The sequence below is a fragment of the Marmota monax genome, unplaced genomic scaffold (genome assembly GCF_021218885.2).
Source record: "Marmota monax isolate L192 unplaced genomic scaffold, Marmota_monax_Labrador192_F-V1.1 WCK01_AAM20220418_F8-fsc00264, whole genome shotgun sequence".
In the NCBI taxonomy this organism is placed as follows: Eukaryota; Metazoa; Chordata; class Mammalia; order Rodentia; family Sciuridae; genus Marmota; species Marmota monax.
The window spans coordinates 1,708,765-1,725,629 of NW_026693143.1; the positions used below are offsets into that span (position 1 = coordinate 1,708,765).

General features: G+C 35.5%; 1 protein-coding gene across 1 annotated transcript in view; it reads right to left on the bottom strand.

Annotated features, from left to right (window-relative positions):
• Positions 1–6,563: 6,563 nt before the first annotated feature.
• Calcr (calcitonin receptor) overlaps positions 6,564–16,865 on the bottom strand; it is a 116,582-nt gene continuing 106,280 nt past the window's right edge. The window contains exons 13-14 of the mRNA XM_046455214.2: positions 15,630–15,671; positions 6,564–8,706 (exon numbers count right to left, since the gene is read on the bottom strand). Coding sequence (XP_046311170.1) covers positions 8,464–8,706; positions 15,630–15,671 — 285 coding nt within the window. The 3' untranslated portion in view covers positions 6,564–8,463. The remainder of the gene's footprint in view (positions 8,707–15,629; positions 15,672–16,865) is intronic.

A 16,865-nucleotide genomic window follows, 5' to 3' on the forward strand; every position in this document is an offset into this window, starting at 1 on the left:
CTCCATAGAAGCAGCCTGTTCTTGTGTCTCATAGTGGCATTGCTGTATTAGTAAGCAGATCTCTGCTAACTAATGATTCTGTACACACATGCTTGCTAAACTTTTGGATCATTTCTCTTATCTCTTTTGCAAATTTGCATCACATATCAATCACTTGACTGTATTTTCTTTCTGATTTGCCATAGTTGTTTTAAATTTTCTAAATATTAATTTACTGTCAGACCTATCTTCTATTCTTTCTTTTGTCAATTCAAGTTATCTGTTTGATAAGGAGCAATATTCCTCAATAAACAAAATTTTTAATTTAAATCTAAGCAATTTGTCTTTTCCTGCTTTTTGGTTTATGATATGTGTATGAGATTTTTTTCCTGCTGAATGTATTTCCATATATATTTTTTTGTAGATGTATAGATTGATTTTTATAATTAAATCTTCAATGTCCTTGGACTTTTCCTTTATGTGGAATTGGAATTAGAGATCACATGTTATATTAGGTGAGCTGATTTTCCCAACACCATCAATTAAACAACTCATTGTTTTCTCCTGACTTGTGGGGCCACCTTCATTATATAGTCTGAAAAATTATTTGTGTCTGGAAATGATTTTAAGACATAAATTATCCCTCAATAAATTTGATAGATTAGATATAAGATCATCTCAGGCTGTTGTTTTGACTACTTAGTTGACTCAAGTTTTGCATTTTTTTGTGCCCGATTTGTCTTCTTAAGTATTTTTTTTCTAAAAATTTCATTGTTTCATCTGTTTTCAAGTTTATTAGTGCATGGTTATCCACTGGACTTCCAAACATCACTGTGATCTTCTTGTTTTTATCATCTTCATAGTATCTCAATTACCCACCCTTTTATTATATATTTCAAAAATAAGAATTTTTTTTTCCATTGATCATTTTAATTAAAGACTTTATTTTTTCCAATGTATTTTAAAATTACCGAATTGGCACTATTGCTAAACAATCCAATGTTGAAAACAACAAACTTAGTTTTAAAAGGATATTAAGAAGAATAGAATTATGCCTCTTATATTAATGTCATATTAGCTTAATTTTTTTGGTCTTGATTTTATTAGTCTCTCCCCCTTCTCTCATTTTTTATTTCATTGATTTATGTGGAAATTCATGGCCATCTGCAATATGTTTGATGAGTTATTTAGGATATTCATTCTGCTGTAGAAGACAATAAATGTGAATGGTATGTAGGTTAGTAACCCATAAGATATATTAGACATAGAAAAACATTGAATATATTTGTGCTTGACATAGACAATATAATATTGTTATAATCATGATATACCAAATATTTGTGATAGACTAAAGATACATATTCTGACAGACTAAAGATGACATATGAACCCCTGTTGTTCATGATACTCTACATATACATGAGGATTCTAAGACTCTCAATAATCACGATATCGTTAATCTTTGACCAACAGTGAAATATTCTAGCTCCTATGTCCTCTGCCAGAAATTCAGAAAAAATCTAGTGCTATTAATTTTGATGATGATTGGCAAGTTCCAACTGAAGCCACAAATACTTATGCCTGCATCTCTTTGATAGATTAGATATCCAGTGTTGGCCCTAGGAACCTCCCATACTTAGTAACTCAAACAAGCCCAGGTAGTGTGAAAACCACCTTGCAGTTATCTATGCTTAAATATGTTCACCTACTTAATCTTCCCCAGACTTCTCACTGAATATTTTCGATTGATTAAATAAACTCTGTGATTTGAACATCTTAATTTTGTCTGTGACCATTTCTGGACCATGAGCTCTGAGCTAGCTTGCCTGATAATGTACTCACAGGGTATCATTGCATCAGGGTAATTACAATGACATTGTCCTTGGAGTTTTGCTTTTATTCTGTTTCTCAGCTTATTGTTCTACTTAAATATAATTAAAATTCAGTTTCCTTGTTGGAATTGTTTTAGGTATGTCCCATGGAGTTGTAACACTTTATCTAAATAACATTAAGTTAAAACTAACATGATACTAATTTAGAAACATACCATTCTGTAATTCTTAATAGCCTTCTAAAAGTATTATTTAGAAATATTTATTATTACTTACATCAGGTTTCTTAAGCTACAATTTTGCTATTGATTTTTAATTATATTGCATTATGATCAGAGATCTGTATGGTTTCAATCCTTCAGAAGAAATGGTCCTTTTTGTTCTTAAATATGGCTCTTTTATGAACATTTCTATGTGTACTTAGGAAGAGTTCACATTTTCTCTATGTTGAATATAGTGTTTGATATATTTTTAATTGCTTGACATCAGTAATTGATTTTTTCAGGTATTTTATATCTTTGATAATATTTTATTCACTTGATGTATCAGATTCTGAGATTGGTAAGTTAACATCCTCAATTGCAGCTGATAAATTATCGATTTCATCCTGTTGTTCTCATGGTGTGGCTTGATCTAATTTGAAGCTGTGTTTAAAGATGCATATGAGTTTATGGTGGTTATAATCTTCTGTTCAGTTACTACTTTTGCAGTCACCTGAATATGTATGTCCTCTCAAAACCCATATTAAGACTTAGTCCCCAATGTGATAGCATTAAAAGGTGGGATCTTTTGAGAAATGATTAAGTCATGAGGACTTCTACCTCATTAATGGTATTAATATCTTTATGAAAGAGGCCAGAGGGAGTTTCCCTACTTCCTTCACCATGGAAAGACATATAGAAGACACTATCTTCGAGGAACAGGCCAGTCTAAGGTATTTTATTATAGCAGCCTTAATGGCCTAATACATTGTCATTTAAGATTTTTTAATTTTTTATTATTTTTTTTGTCTAATGTCATATTTAGTCAGATATTAAGGCAAGGCCCATCTACTTTGGGTCATATTTCTCTAGCATAACTCTTCCCATACCTTTTTTTTTTGTCTTATGTTTTCTTTTTGTCTTATGTTTGTCTCTTGTTGCTTTGGGGACTTTGATTTTTTTCCCCCAAGAATCTGTTTTTAATTGGTGGCCATGACTACCTTATTATAATTGATGTCATGTTAAGACTAATATTACATAAATTAAGATTTATATTCATTTATTCACCCTTGTAACTCCCTTAATTGTATAGATATCTATCTTTCCACTAAAAGAGAAAATGTTTAACCTGCTTTCATGTGATTTTGACCTCTTCTTATTCTAATCTTTTCAATATTAATAGGATTTTTTGGTGCATTTACTTGGAAATCTTTGAGTTATTCCTATTTTAGGTCTCTTTTATGTTTAATTATGGAGAGTTTTAAATGTATTTCTGAAAATATGTCCCTTCTTCATTTTTATTTTTGTGTGTGTCCCTATTGTTCTGACACAGGTAGTTCTATCTTTGTTATCTTTTAGGGTTTTTGGTTGTTGTTGTTTTGTTTTTGTTTTCTGGTACTGGGGATTGAACCCAGGGGTGCTTTATCACTCAGCTACATTACCAACCCTTTTTTTATTTTCAGCCAGTGTCTGGCATTGATTGACAATCCTCCTGCCTCAGTTTACCAAGTCACTGGAATCACAATGTGCTACCACACCTAGCATCTTTTAGTTTTTATTTTATGCTTTCTAGCTTTTTATCCTTTCCTCTGAAAGAGCTTATTAGTCTGTTTTTTTTTCTTTTTACCTCCTTAATTCATTTTAAATGTGGGTCTATATTATTAAGTAAATGTTATTTATTTCAACTATTAAGTATAGTGTTATTTTAGCTATTGCATTTCAAGAACCCACTGGGTTCTTGGGTAGGATTTCTTGTTTTTTTCTATGTTTTTAACATCTCCACTTAAGTCCTCCAACATGCATTTCAATCTTTATTTAGATTCTTCATTGGTGTTTCCCGATCACTCTGTAAGTTAGTGTGCTTGGTTGTATTGGCTAGTCCTCTTTTAAATAGTTGTGTCCCTCAGATGTCTAGTTATCTTGTCCTGTGACCTCTCATTCCTGGAGTAATTGGTCTCTAATGTTTTTTAGGAAATGACCTAAGGCCAGGCCTTGACTTTGTGGGGTTCTGGTGGATATAAAGAGAATAAAGGGAGTGAGACCCAGGGTAAAAAACTAGTTACCATAAAAGAATCCTTGATCTTTCCTTTTTTGTTTTTACTATTTTTATAGGAAAACAATATTTAACACTTTTAATCCCTTCAGAGTAAAATCATTAAGATGAGGAAACTTCCCTAGGTCATAACTCATCAGTCCTATGGGAGTACAGCAGAGGAAAACAGAGGATCAAGTGCCCGAGGTGTCTGCTTTCTGCAGAGTTGATGGTTCTTATGAACTCCCCAGTCCTTTAGGACTGTTGGGCTGCCCTGAGAGTATACCAGGAACACAGGGACCAGCAATCAGGCCTGTTGCTACAGCCAGTGTCTCCAAGCGATGGAAACAGAGGTGCAAAACAGAGTAAAGCTCTTTCCTTGATTCTGTTCTTTACTGCCTGTGGCCTCTGCCTCTTCTCTGAATCTTTTTCTGGTCCATTAAAATGTGCATTGATTCATGAAGCTTAGAGTTTTCTCTGTGTATTTCTTTTTTCCCTTTTGTTTTCTCTTTTTTTTCCATTAATTGCTAATTATTGAAACGCTGTGTCCTCTTTGATTCTGTAGTTTCTGAAGTGGGGCATCTGGGGTGGGAATCGGTGTGCTCTCTACTTGACCATCTCAGCTGGCCCTGCAGCTACTTTTCTTCACTACCTGGTGCATAATTGGGTGGGCAAGTGGATAGTCAAGGTCTTCCCCATCTTATCCATTCATTAGCCAGTACTCTGATTTTATTTAGAGACAGTTTCTCTGAATTAAAATAAGGCAGTCTCTCAAACAAAAGAGACTGTAGTGACAGAAGGTGGCAATGCTGGTTAAATAAAGAAGAGGGACAGCAGAGTTTGAGTCCCAGTGGAAGGATTTCTGAGAAAGTTAGAAAGTATCAAATTTCTGTAAGTACAAAATGGATTTTGATGGGTGACAGAAGAGACTGGCTGGACAATGTTTAGGATAACGGAAATCGTTCAGAGGTACCTGCTAATGTAAATGGAGAAAGGTAAAATATTAGAAAATTAGATGTCAGTGGTTGTGTTTTCTCCAATGCTTCATGTAATTCAGAGATATTAAAAAGATGTGAAAGGCCAGAAGAATAAAATTCACTGGAAATATGGTTAGTTCTTAACATTCAAATGTAGCTTCTCTAGCTTCCTCCACCCTCACATGCACACATGATCATTCTTTATGTTTTCAGTTAGTGTTTTCCAACTCCCTTATTCCATACCAGTTTTGCATGAACTTGAGATAGGAGGAGGAAGTCGCCTTTTTTCTTTTTCAAAATAACAAATGAATATTCCTTCTGAGTTTATCTCATTGCTTTTCTAAATATTGTTTCTGATGTTCATTTTTCATGAATAATCTCATTTTAAACTCGGAAGTGTTAACTCCTATGCTAGGCATTGGACTGTAATGTATTCAATAGAAGAACCACTGTTTTTGATTTTGTTATCGAGAAAATGATAACACTCTTATGAGAGAATGATAACACTCTTATGAGCAGAATTCTTCTGCTCCGGGCTAATGAAGAGGGGAACTCACACGCAGCCACCACCGCCAACCACATGTGCCATTTTGTTTCTCTGCCCCAAAGGTATCAGTGGTTGTGCTTTTCACTTTATAGATTTCCATTTTTACCACTGGCATAGAAAAGAAGCACCCACCACTGCAAAGAAACTTTGCCATGATAACCGTGTTAATGAACCTCAGTTTTATGCAGGATGGAAGGTGCATGGTTGAATCAATGACTTATGAATGAAGGAAGAAATGAGAAGGGTTGTAGCTCCACAATAATAAGCATATTTCTCAGGACTTCCAACATCTTTCCTTCTCTTCAGGAACCATGATATCCATTTGCACCCAAAGACTTATTTGGGATCCCTTTGTAGGAGGGAATCAAAGCAGGTGGGCAGCCAACCTTTTGAGTGTAAGTAACTCTTTTGAAGAATCAGACTTTATGGCATGATGGAAGATTACTTTCATTCTTGAAGATCACAAGGATAATAATATCTACTTGAATCACTCTCTGGAACATACAGGGAAAGATGTACCGCTTATGTATCCCTCCTAAAAAAGTTCCCCAGATCTATGAAGCAACAATTTTGAATGCTACACATAATGTGAAGTTCCCACAAATTACTCCTGTTCCCATTATTAAGTTCATCACAGTTCCATTTAATCCTCTTTTTTTTTCTATTTCATGCTATCCAGATCTATACAGATATAAAAATTTGATTCCTTCCTACAAAGGGATCCCAAATAAGTCTTCCTAAAAATAGATCTGGATAGACTGATAGTCATGTGTGGTTTTTGCATTATCAAGGGCATGAGAACTGCACCATTGAGTCAAACTGGAGACTGAAGGTGTTTACACTAATAAAGATAAAGATCTTGACATCTTTTGCACACTACTTCTAACCAATACTTTTGGATTATTCTTCCCCTTCCTGCAGTACAAACTAGATGAGATATCAGCAGGCCATCTTTGAAATGAAGAAGAAAGCATGGAATGAACAGGAGACAAGATGAATGGATGAAAAAATGAATAATGTATTTTTTAGAAAAATACACAAATATATATCTTTTGCTTTTATTGACTCTATATTAATTTATACATGTACATAGTGCATGCATTTCACACAATTTTGACACTAAATGCAATACTAATAAACTATTTTGATTTCTTCAGTTCCTACTATATTACCATATTACTATATTACCATATTACTATATTACTTACTATATTACTACTATATTAGCACAATAACATCTAAAATATTTTAGCAATATATTATCACATTTGTACTAGAGCTGCCAGAAATACTCTGTTTTCCACGTTTGTAAACAAAAATAACACATCACGTAACACTATGATTGGAAAAATACCTTCTTTTCAATTCTTCCCTTACATTCAGTAAAGGAGACTTAATCTACTTCAGTATCCAAAATACATTTTCGTTGGACAAATATAATTTTCTCTGGTTGCACTAAATATGTAACCAGAACAAATCAATTTCTTGTCTTTTCACAACTAAATCACTTCTGAAAGGCAGTGGCATAAGATGACACAGATGAGATTTGAGATTTGGAGGATTTCAGTGTATCTCACTTAGCATACAAATTACACAATGATTACTCTGATTACTATTACAAATTCACCAGTTAACGACACAAGCTTATTCAGAAATTTTTAAAGATCTTATACACAGAAGTGAAGAGAGATGTGGAAATCTACACTACTAGATTTTAATGAGAAACTCTACTTTTATTTTAACACGAATTAATATGCAGTTAAACTTGTAGTATTTACGTTTTTTTCTTCTTGTTTTGCTAATAGCGGCACACAAGAGGTCAACTATACACTGATTTCTAATTAGCTCTACTGAAAGTTCCTGGAAAAGACTGCGATCTTGTTAAGCTTTGAAGCTGGATGGAAGGCAGCTAATGGACTTACATGGAGTCTTTTAATTACCAGTCCTTAAACACATCTATCTTTTACTGCTAGATAGCACCCAAGGGCAAGAGGTAATCTGCTTTATAAACCTCAGAATGATTTGCTTTATAAATCCTGGAGTTTAGGAAAGTGGAAAACTCTTTAAAGAGTATTCTCTTCCACTAAGAATTATATTTTTGGCAGTTTGTGAAAAATTTAGTGATGGATTCTTTGTGACCTCCCAATTTATAAATGTCAGCCACCAAAGCACAGTCAACATTAAGACCAATTCCTTACAGCACTTAGGGTCTACCCAAGGGACAGAATTATCCAAAACCAAGCTGGGCGTGTAATAGTTCCAGCAAACTGACTCAAGATTTCTTTTTCATTCAAAGCATTATGTTTTCCTGCCAAATGCAGGTCTTGTCTTCCATATCCTTAGTCATCTTTATATGTGAAACCCATTTTTTCTTGCAGAGGTCATGTAATTTGTGCAGTTTACATTGTATGGATGGTAAAATATGTAACCTCAGGATTGATTGAAATAAAAAAATTAAAAATCAGATCCATAGCCAAATACAGAAATATTCTAATTCAAAATCTAGAGTTAAAAAGAAATATCTTGATAGTGATCTTAATTTTTCAAAGGTAGAAATGGCTCAAGATTAACAAGGAGCACCCTGTATCTGAACTAGGTCAATTTAATTGCCTTTCTCTTGGATACTTCCCTCGCATTACTAAGACATGCTGCATCTCAGTCCTGGATGAATGATGGAGTTCACAAGTTGCAGTGGGAGACTCCATTCCTAGACTGTCTCCCAAAGCAATAGTACCAAGAATCACTTTCTTCAAATTCACTATGGACAAATTCACTTAATAATTCTTCACAAATGATATGCTCAGCTCCTGGGAGGATGGGGATCGTTAAATGCATGATCTATCTTTCTCCCAGGAAATGAAGGCTCAGTGATCACGATGCTGTGTGTGCTTCACATTCAAGCGGATGACTCTTGCTCGATGACATTCATGGGGATGATCTCAGCACCCTCCTCGCCTTGGTTGTTGGCAGGCTCATTCCTAGGCTCCTGGTGGCAGATGTACACCGGGAGGTCGCCCTCCTCAGCAGCGGCTGCAGCGGCGGCAGCGCGAGCCGCCGAGCGGCGGTTGGGGCGCCTTCCCCAGCGCTGGTTCCATTGGATTTTGAACTGCATCCATTGGCGCTTCACGGTGGTTTGGACCTGGAAGACAAGAGGGAGCCTTGTTTTCATATGGTGGTCAGAAAGGACCCAAGCAAAGCTTATGCACGTGACTCTTGGAGTTTATCAGAGTTTACAAGACAGCGAATGGTAATTCTGATCTAAGAGGCTGAGTTGTATGTTATTCGGTGGTGGAAGAAGTCATCTTAGAAGAACGTGCAAACTGGAGGACTGAGTTACATGCCAACACTGGCTATTTTTGAGCAAAAGTTTCTTCTTTAGCTCTTCAGTGAACGAAACTTGATTTGGTTTCATAATGTGTGCATGTCATATTAAGGAAGAAAGGTTTAGGAAACTTTTAATCTGCTACCATCCATGATAAGGAAAGATTTCATCGAAATCCACACACTGTTGATCGTGAAATACATATGGAATTCATCACACAGTTCTAGCTTTTATGATAATGACCCCATATTGTGAATTTACCCTCATCCAACGTAGCTTGAGATGAGGTCTGCCAGATAAAATTCCTGCTAATGCAGTGACACACTTTTAATAATAAGAAATAATAAGATTTCAATCTCTTTCTATTGAAGACTTCTAACATGTAAATAAACCAAACTTGTTTTATAAATATGACAAACTATATACTGAACACAAGAGGTGGAGAAAATGCTAAAGTCAGGGAACTCTAAATATGAAAACTACAAAAACCACAACTGAAAACCACAGTAATTTTGCTTGTTTAGCTCTACTTTTTACAGAACTGAATTCATTTTAGTAGTTAACTTCATCCTTCATGTTGTCTCTGAACTTCTTGATTTTTCTCTATCACTGAACAAAACTTAAAAGAGATTACTGCAACACTATCTATTCCATATTTTAAGCATTTCTATTGCTTAGTACATAAGTCAAGCTTATGTACAAAATATTTGCCTTAATTTATTAATAGATCCCTAGTTCTTTCTGTTGCCAAACTTGAATATGGCAGCTACCCACATGCAAGAGAATCTGGGAAAAATACAACATGAGATTAATCATGTATCTAGTCAATCACAGGATGCTATTTTGCCTATTTTACATTGGTATGAATCTGAAAGAAGATGAAAATAACAGCAAAACCAATTGATATTATAAAACATGTATAATGTAAGGCTAAATGTATCTATGGCAAATGCATGCACATTTTTTATTTATATAATAGAGTAACAATCTCTCCTTATAATTATTAGCTTTGTTATATAATTTTATAGATTTTACTCAGGAGAAGGCAAATTCAAATAATTCATTGAAAAGCCAGTCAAGCAGCCATGAAACTTATAGTGGGAGAGGTTCATCATCACTCAATGGAGCAACCAGAAGGCTCAAGGTGACAAAGAGCTATGAGAATTATTTGGCAATCTGAGATTTAGAATATTAGACTTTTCAAATCACTGAGGTGACCAGCCCTGGTAATAAATACTTGGTTACAAAGTACTTTATGTCTAATTATGTTCAAAAGAGACAAACAAGACAAGTACTGCAAGTGCTCAGGAGTGAGGTGTGCCTCACAGCTGGACTTTGCATGGATAAAAGCCACATAGGGGGAGAAAGGATGGCATAAAGAATTTTGGCTACTGTTTACTGGGTGCTTTCCCTGTGCAACATCATAAGCACTGGGTTGGTTAGCTTGTTAACAGGAGGGAACCACTATTAGCCTCATTTTATAGATGGGAGGGCTGTGAATATGCCATATGTCCACAGTAAGAGACCTGGAATGTGGCAGAGCCACAGTCCCAAGTGAAGTGTGGCTGTAGGTCCTTAAATGCCAGCTTTAGAATCTAAAACCCACCACATGTTTTATTGAGAAACTGATAAAGATACAGGCTCAGTGTATTTTTTTTGAGGATCAAAGTCCACAGAGAATTGATAATTTTTGATGGATTTAGCATCTCTTAAATACCAAGACCGTCCTTCCAGCTAAGCTTACACAGATATTTACAGGTATCTGAGGTAGACTTTTAGCAAGTTTGCAAGTGTCCAGCAGGAAAACAATTCTTTATTTCTGCCTCATCTGTTCTTTTAAAGTAATCCCCATCAGAGTATCCATGTGTATTCATGTGTACCTAGCCCAGGAGAGACAAGGGTTGGGGTCTGTTTTAAGGTTATTATTATAGGAAGCTTACAGCATTCGCTAATTGCATTCCAAAATTATAACTCATCCTTTTGTGTGGAGATGTCAATCTGCTTCAATTTGTAAACCACACATATGAGAACAAGCCCTGAGCAGCACATAAAAGACACTTTAGTAATTATAGTTTAATAAGGGCAATATCGCCTGCACTAATATGGGTTGAATCTGATGCGGCTTTGATGACAAGAATAAGGGCATAAAATATGTACCCCTAAAAATAAAAAAAAACAAAAAGAAAACAACCACATTAGGAGACTTTTGTTGCTTCTGAAAAATAACAGGAATGTTAGGAGATGTCAATGGGTCACTAAAACACAAAGTTGTGAATTACATAAATGTATCTATCACTCATTTAAAAAGCAATGAACACAAATCACTTTACTTTTTTTCTGATTATATCAATTTAAGTTGTTGCTACCTTTGAAAATTAGAGCGTTGTCCTGATGGTTTGGAGATATGGTTATTACACTTGGCTTTATTATTAAGCTATGTAATATTCATATATTTGGGCCTTAGTTCTTGCATCTATGAAAAAAAGTCAAGGTGGGATCTCTATAGTTGGGTTTGAGTAGTTTTGATTTTCACTTTTCTTTTTCAGTTAAATTAATCCTAAGTGCCTATAGTTATGTAGTGTTGAATGGAAGGTGGGGGTTTTCCTTCAATGAATGAAAAGGTTTTGAGTCCTGGTCCTTCATGTCCTTACTTTCTGTCACCACAATCCAACAGACCTGCTACAATCTTAATCTAAGACTAAAAAAAAATCATGATTTTAAAAAGCACTTTACATTTCTTGGAAATTAAAAAGCAATTGCACACTCTAAATGGTTTTATGTAAGTTTTAGAAACTGGATCCCTGTTGAAGCCCATTAATTAGATGTTTTGGAACACTTCCAAGTTGTTACTGATATTTTTTTCATTCGTTTGGAGTACATATCAGAAACATCTCTAGTGATCTTTGGTTTCATTTACAGAATTTAAATGTTCTGTAATTTGAGGCAATTGGGTACTTGATGATTATATGATCAGGGCTTTTAATTCCCTTTCATTACCCACTTTCCTATGTTTAAAGGACGATTTCTTGTTCTAAAGAAGAATAAATATCATTTATAATATAGTTTAAAATCTTGAAAATATTTAGCAATTGTATTTCTTAAGTTTTTTTTTAACATTCCCCTATATTTATTTCATTCATTAAGTCAAGGTCATTTATTGTTTGAAGAACAAGCTAGTTTATCTAGAACAGTGGTCCTCAAAGTGTTCTCTGAACCTGTAGCCCAAGTACCACCTGGGAACTTACTAGAAATGCAAATCCGAAAGCCCCGATTAGCAGCCTTTGCTGGTGGGGACTAGCAGTCTGTGTTTTAACAAACTTTCCAGGTGATTCTGACATTCACTCAGGTTTGAGAATGCTGGTCTAGAATAAGGAAATTATCACTTAGCTTTGAGTCCTCAGTAGACTTTCTTGGAGCTCTAGAAAGAAAATAACCTCTTGAAATTTATTCCTCCTATCTAACTGTAATTATATATCCTTGGACCAACATCTTGCCTGCCCCAAATTTTAGAAAATTGAAGGAAAAAAAATAGAAGATAGTTTTGAAAAACATTTTATTTAATGAGAGAATTTATTAATAAAAATTCTTCTTTGCCTATGTAGTAAAAAGTTAATTGGTCTGAAAACAGAGTTTTACTAAAAGCCATAGTGTAGAGAAAAAGTTGGATATGGTTTAGGGAGAGTCTTTTACAGACAGGAAGGGCAAGTGGTGCATGCAGGCCCCTTGCAATTCTGAGAGGAAGAGAAAAGTGGGAAGGATACAGAGACACAAATGACCTTCAATTTCCCCTTCATGGTGGAAGTTCTGGGAAAATGGGGAGAAGAAAGCAAGGGATAACTTGCTTTCTTGGATGTACCCTTATAACAGCAGGCCTTTCTTATTGATTCCAAGAGCATAATCTTGAAAACTGATAACCCTGTAAAGAAGTCCCGCACTTTCCCTGACACCATGTCCAACATGGTGTCCAAGCAGTGGAGTGGCAATGGCTGTGGACTGTCCTGAAGACAGAACCACAGGCTCTAGGAAGTATAAAGAATGGAGCTGAAGTCGCCACCCTCTTCACATGGCTTGGAGTAAAACTACTGAATCCGAGTAGGGCTGTGACTTGATCAAGGAGACTACAGACTGAGAAGACCCCTAGGGTCCTCAGAAGTGAGAGGAGCTGCAAGAAATTTCAACAGCAGGTTCTGGCATTCATACTTGGTAACCAGCTGCCCTTTTGGACAAAAGCTTTTGAACTAACTGCTTTATTTTCCACAATGAGACTTGTGAACCACTAGAGGCTACTGGAATGGGCTCTTGAATGCAAGGAAAGTTACAGCAAATAAGTTTTATTTTTCACACACTCTGATCATGCTTCTTTGATCTACAAACTTTTATCCACAACTCTTGAGCACTAGCCAAAAATATGGAAAAGGGAGAAAATCTAGTGTGTTATTAGTACTATTAATTCTAAGTTACTCTTTAGAAATGAATTGTACATCTTCATAGCTGCAGCCATCTTTTTGAGGTCTCTTAATACCTGATAATTTATTAATATGTTTGGATAATTAATATCCTCACACTTGGAAGAGCTGTGAGAAATGCTTGATACATAAGTATGCTCTTGTGGACATCTCCTGATTTCCATTACTTTAATTCTCCAATTTTTTTCCTGTTTCTCATCTACCAATGGACTCACTATATGATCCACTTCCAGAAGAGCAATCACTGATTACATACTGATAACAGATCAAAATTAAAATTTGCATCTTTCCATTGGACAACTGACTTATTTGCCCCCATCCATCTCTGTTAAAACTCAATATTCAGCCAGGCAGAGTCCCCTCACAGCTCTGTCTCAGAGGCAGCTGGAAAGAACTTCCGGCATGTGTGAGTGCCCTGTCTGTGTTCAGTGTTGTAAGGTGATATGTACACAGAATGCCCGACTGAGACCCAGATGCCTGAAATCCATGGGGCTGTGATATTACATTTGGCACAGTACATGATTTCTGTATTATTAGAAATGTCACACTTGCACTTTCTTCCAGTAACAGGATCTTAATGAAAATAGGTATGGTTTCTTTACTTCAGAAAACAGATAGCATACTCAAATGAACTCAGAGACGTTTCAATTGTTAGGTGTGCCCCTGGGATTGCTTCCTATGCCTGACACTCTCAAAGACAGCATCATAGTTAAGACACAATAAATATTGTGGTATTTTTACAAATGCATGCAATCCTCTTGTGCTTTACAAGGCAGTCTCCTCCTGGATATGTTTTTTATATTAGCCCTAGTTTGATATTATTTTAGATTAAAAAATTTTATCTTGCATGTCACCTGAAACAAATCAAAAGGCATAGGTATGCATTCACAGAGTATTCGCTAGTTTAGTACTGTACATAGGACAATGTAAGCTCTACTCATTTATTAGTTTTTGCTATTCTGAAAATGAAAAAAAAAAGAATTGGGGGGATACTCTAATAGTTGGCATCAGAAGGATCTTGATTCTATCTAGCCCCATGTCAAGCTCCTAGCAACAGTAAGTACACAATATATTTCTGTTGAATGATGCAATGAGCTCTTGGATGAAGGAATGATGGGAGAAAGTAATAAAATCTACCAATGAAAAGATAATAATAAAACATGGCCATGTTGGGACTGGAGATAGGTAAGCAGGAAAATATTTTAGGGGCTCAATAAGTGTCATTTTATGAAAGAAATAGAGAATAAAAAATAAGTATCAACTAATAATGGTTAGAAAATATTTCTAATTAATAACAGGAAAATAATGCTGATATCTTAAAGTATGATTTGTTTTGCATTGAATTGTTCTTGATAGGAATTAATTTAAATGATCAAAAATATGTTTGCATTAAAAGTTTTGTGGTTCTATAAGAAGCATATTCTACTTTTGCAAAGCTCTAGGGAGGAATCATAGACACAGATAACTTATTGAGATTTAGTTAATTTAATTGGGAATCAGAAAATCTGGGGTCCAGTCCTGGTTACCATCACAGCTATGTTTATGCATGGGGCAAATCACTTGATCTTTCTGGAGCTTAGATGTCTCACTTGAAAAATGAGGAATTTTAAAAATCATGTTCTTTGAAAACCCATGAGTTCTTTAGAAGAACTTCTGGGGTTACAGAAGTTCCTTTTTTTTTTTTTGCATTTTATTAATGGGACTCCCAGGTAAGTTACTGTTGGAAGAAAGAGTAAAAACCCTGGTGCAAAAACCCTGGCCTAATGGATCTCTAGGTTCTTCTAATACAAATATTCAATACAATAGACTATTTATTTGGATCCTTTTAGTTCTAACTGCAAAGTGATTTTTAAATGCTGAGTAGTGGTCCAATAGTAGCATCAAGAAACTGGAAAAACAGGGTAACAGACTGTACAAACTGGCCGGAGGCTGGTTCTGTACCAGCAAGGGCTTGGGGCCTTTAGAGGAATAGGGACTTGCTTCTCTCTCTATGGGAAACCAGAATGGCTTTCACTATTACTACTGGGGGTGCTGACCAGCTCAGGAGGCAACCCCAGAAGATCAGAACTTAGCTGCATGTCTGGATCTTATTGCAACTGTACCCCATTTCTATAGGTAATATCCAGCTAAAGAAGTGGAAAAAACACAGTCCTGCTAATTATGAAAGCCACTGAGGTCAACTGTAGAAACGAGATCAAATGAAATGTGGAGACCATAAAGTACTGGCTATATATAAATAGCCAATTGTATTATGTGAAATGGATGCAGACTTACCTCGTTGTTGCAGAAGCAGTAGATAGTCGCCACGAAGAATCCCTAAAAAGAGAAGGGAAAATAGAGTTGAAGTTATTTTTGTGTGCACTATGTTGTCAATCAATATAAATATATTTATATCAATATAAATAGGTTGCCTTGGGGTGCATTTTACTCTTGCAATAGCATGTCAAACTTGATAATATATAAAGGTAAGAAAAGTAATTATCTACCACTCATACTCAGTGCTACATTATAAGAATATTTTATTAGAAAATTTTCTTGTTAGGATTCTATCATTTGGCAACTAGGACAGCTCTAGTAAATCTGGTTAATATACTTCTCTTTTTAACTTGGAGATTTTTAGCATAATATATGGATTAAAGTGGATTTTAAAAGAACTTGGTACTTAAAAATGTAAAAACTGAGATCATCGGGTTCAGTAGAGAAATCTTTTACAAACACCAATATCAGAGTGCATGGCTGTCAACGTGTGTCCTGAAATTGTGATAGTACTCACAACCAAGTTCATCTCTCAAATAAGGACATAGACTAGGTAATCTCTAAGGCCCTGGTAACTGCTCAGAAGATTCCTTGTGCCCAAGCTTTAATCACAGCCCAAACAACAGCTCAGTTTATTAAAACAACCCCTATACTTTCTTTTAACTCAATAAAATTCAGTTGTTTTCACATTAATTCCTGGCAGTAAAAAATAAAACTAATTTAAGTAGAATTTCCTTTGCCTGAGGACCCCTACCCCAACCCCTCCATGCCCTAATTTGTTCTAAAAATACCTAGCAGTACACCTTCAATGGAACTGTGAATCTGGGCAGAGTGAATGGAAATGCAACAGCCATTCCTTTGAGTGTTGCAGACTTTAGATAGCTTAGGACAGTCCCTGAGAGCCACCTCTGTTATCTCCTACAAGAGGAGACCCCTGTACATAACTTTCCTTTACAGCTAGTGAGCTGTCAAGAATGGATTCCTGACATTGTCTCACAAATGGAAGGTGAAAGAGCAGAGGACATGGGCAGTTCTGTACAAATTCATTGCTCCTCATTACCCCTGAGCCAACATTTGTTTATTAAAGGAAGGTCTGACAATTATGTGTGTGATTAGCTGCCTAGGTGGGGCCATTTGTGGATCCTGGAAGTGACAGAAGAGCAGGCATGGAAAGTGGAAACAAATGCCTTAAAAAAAAAAAAAAAAAGATTTCCTTCTGAAGTTTGGCAGAGATCAACCAGATGAACAAGTCAC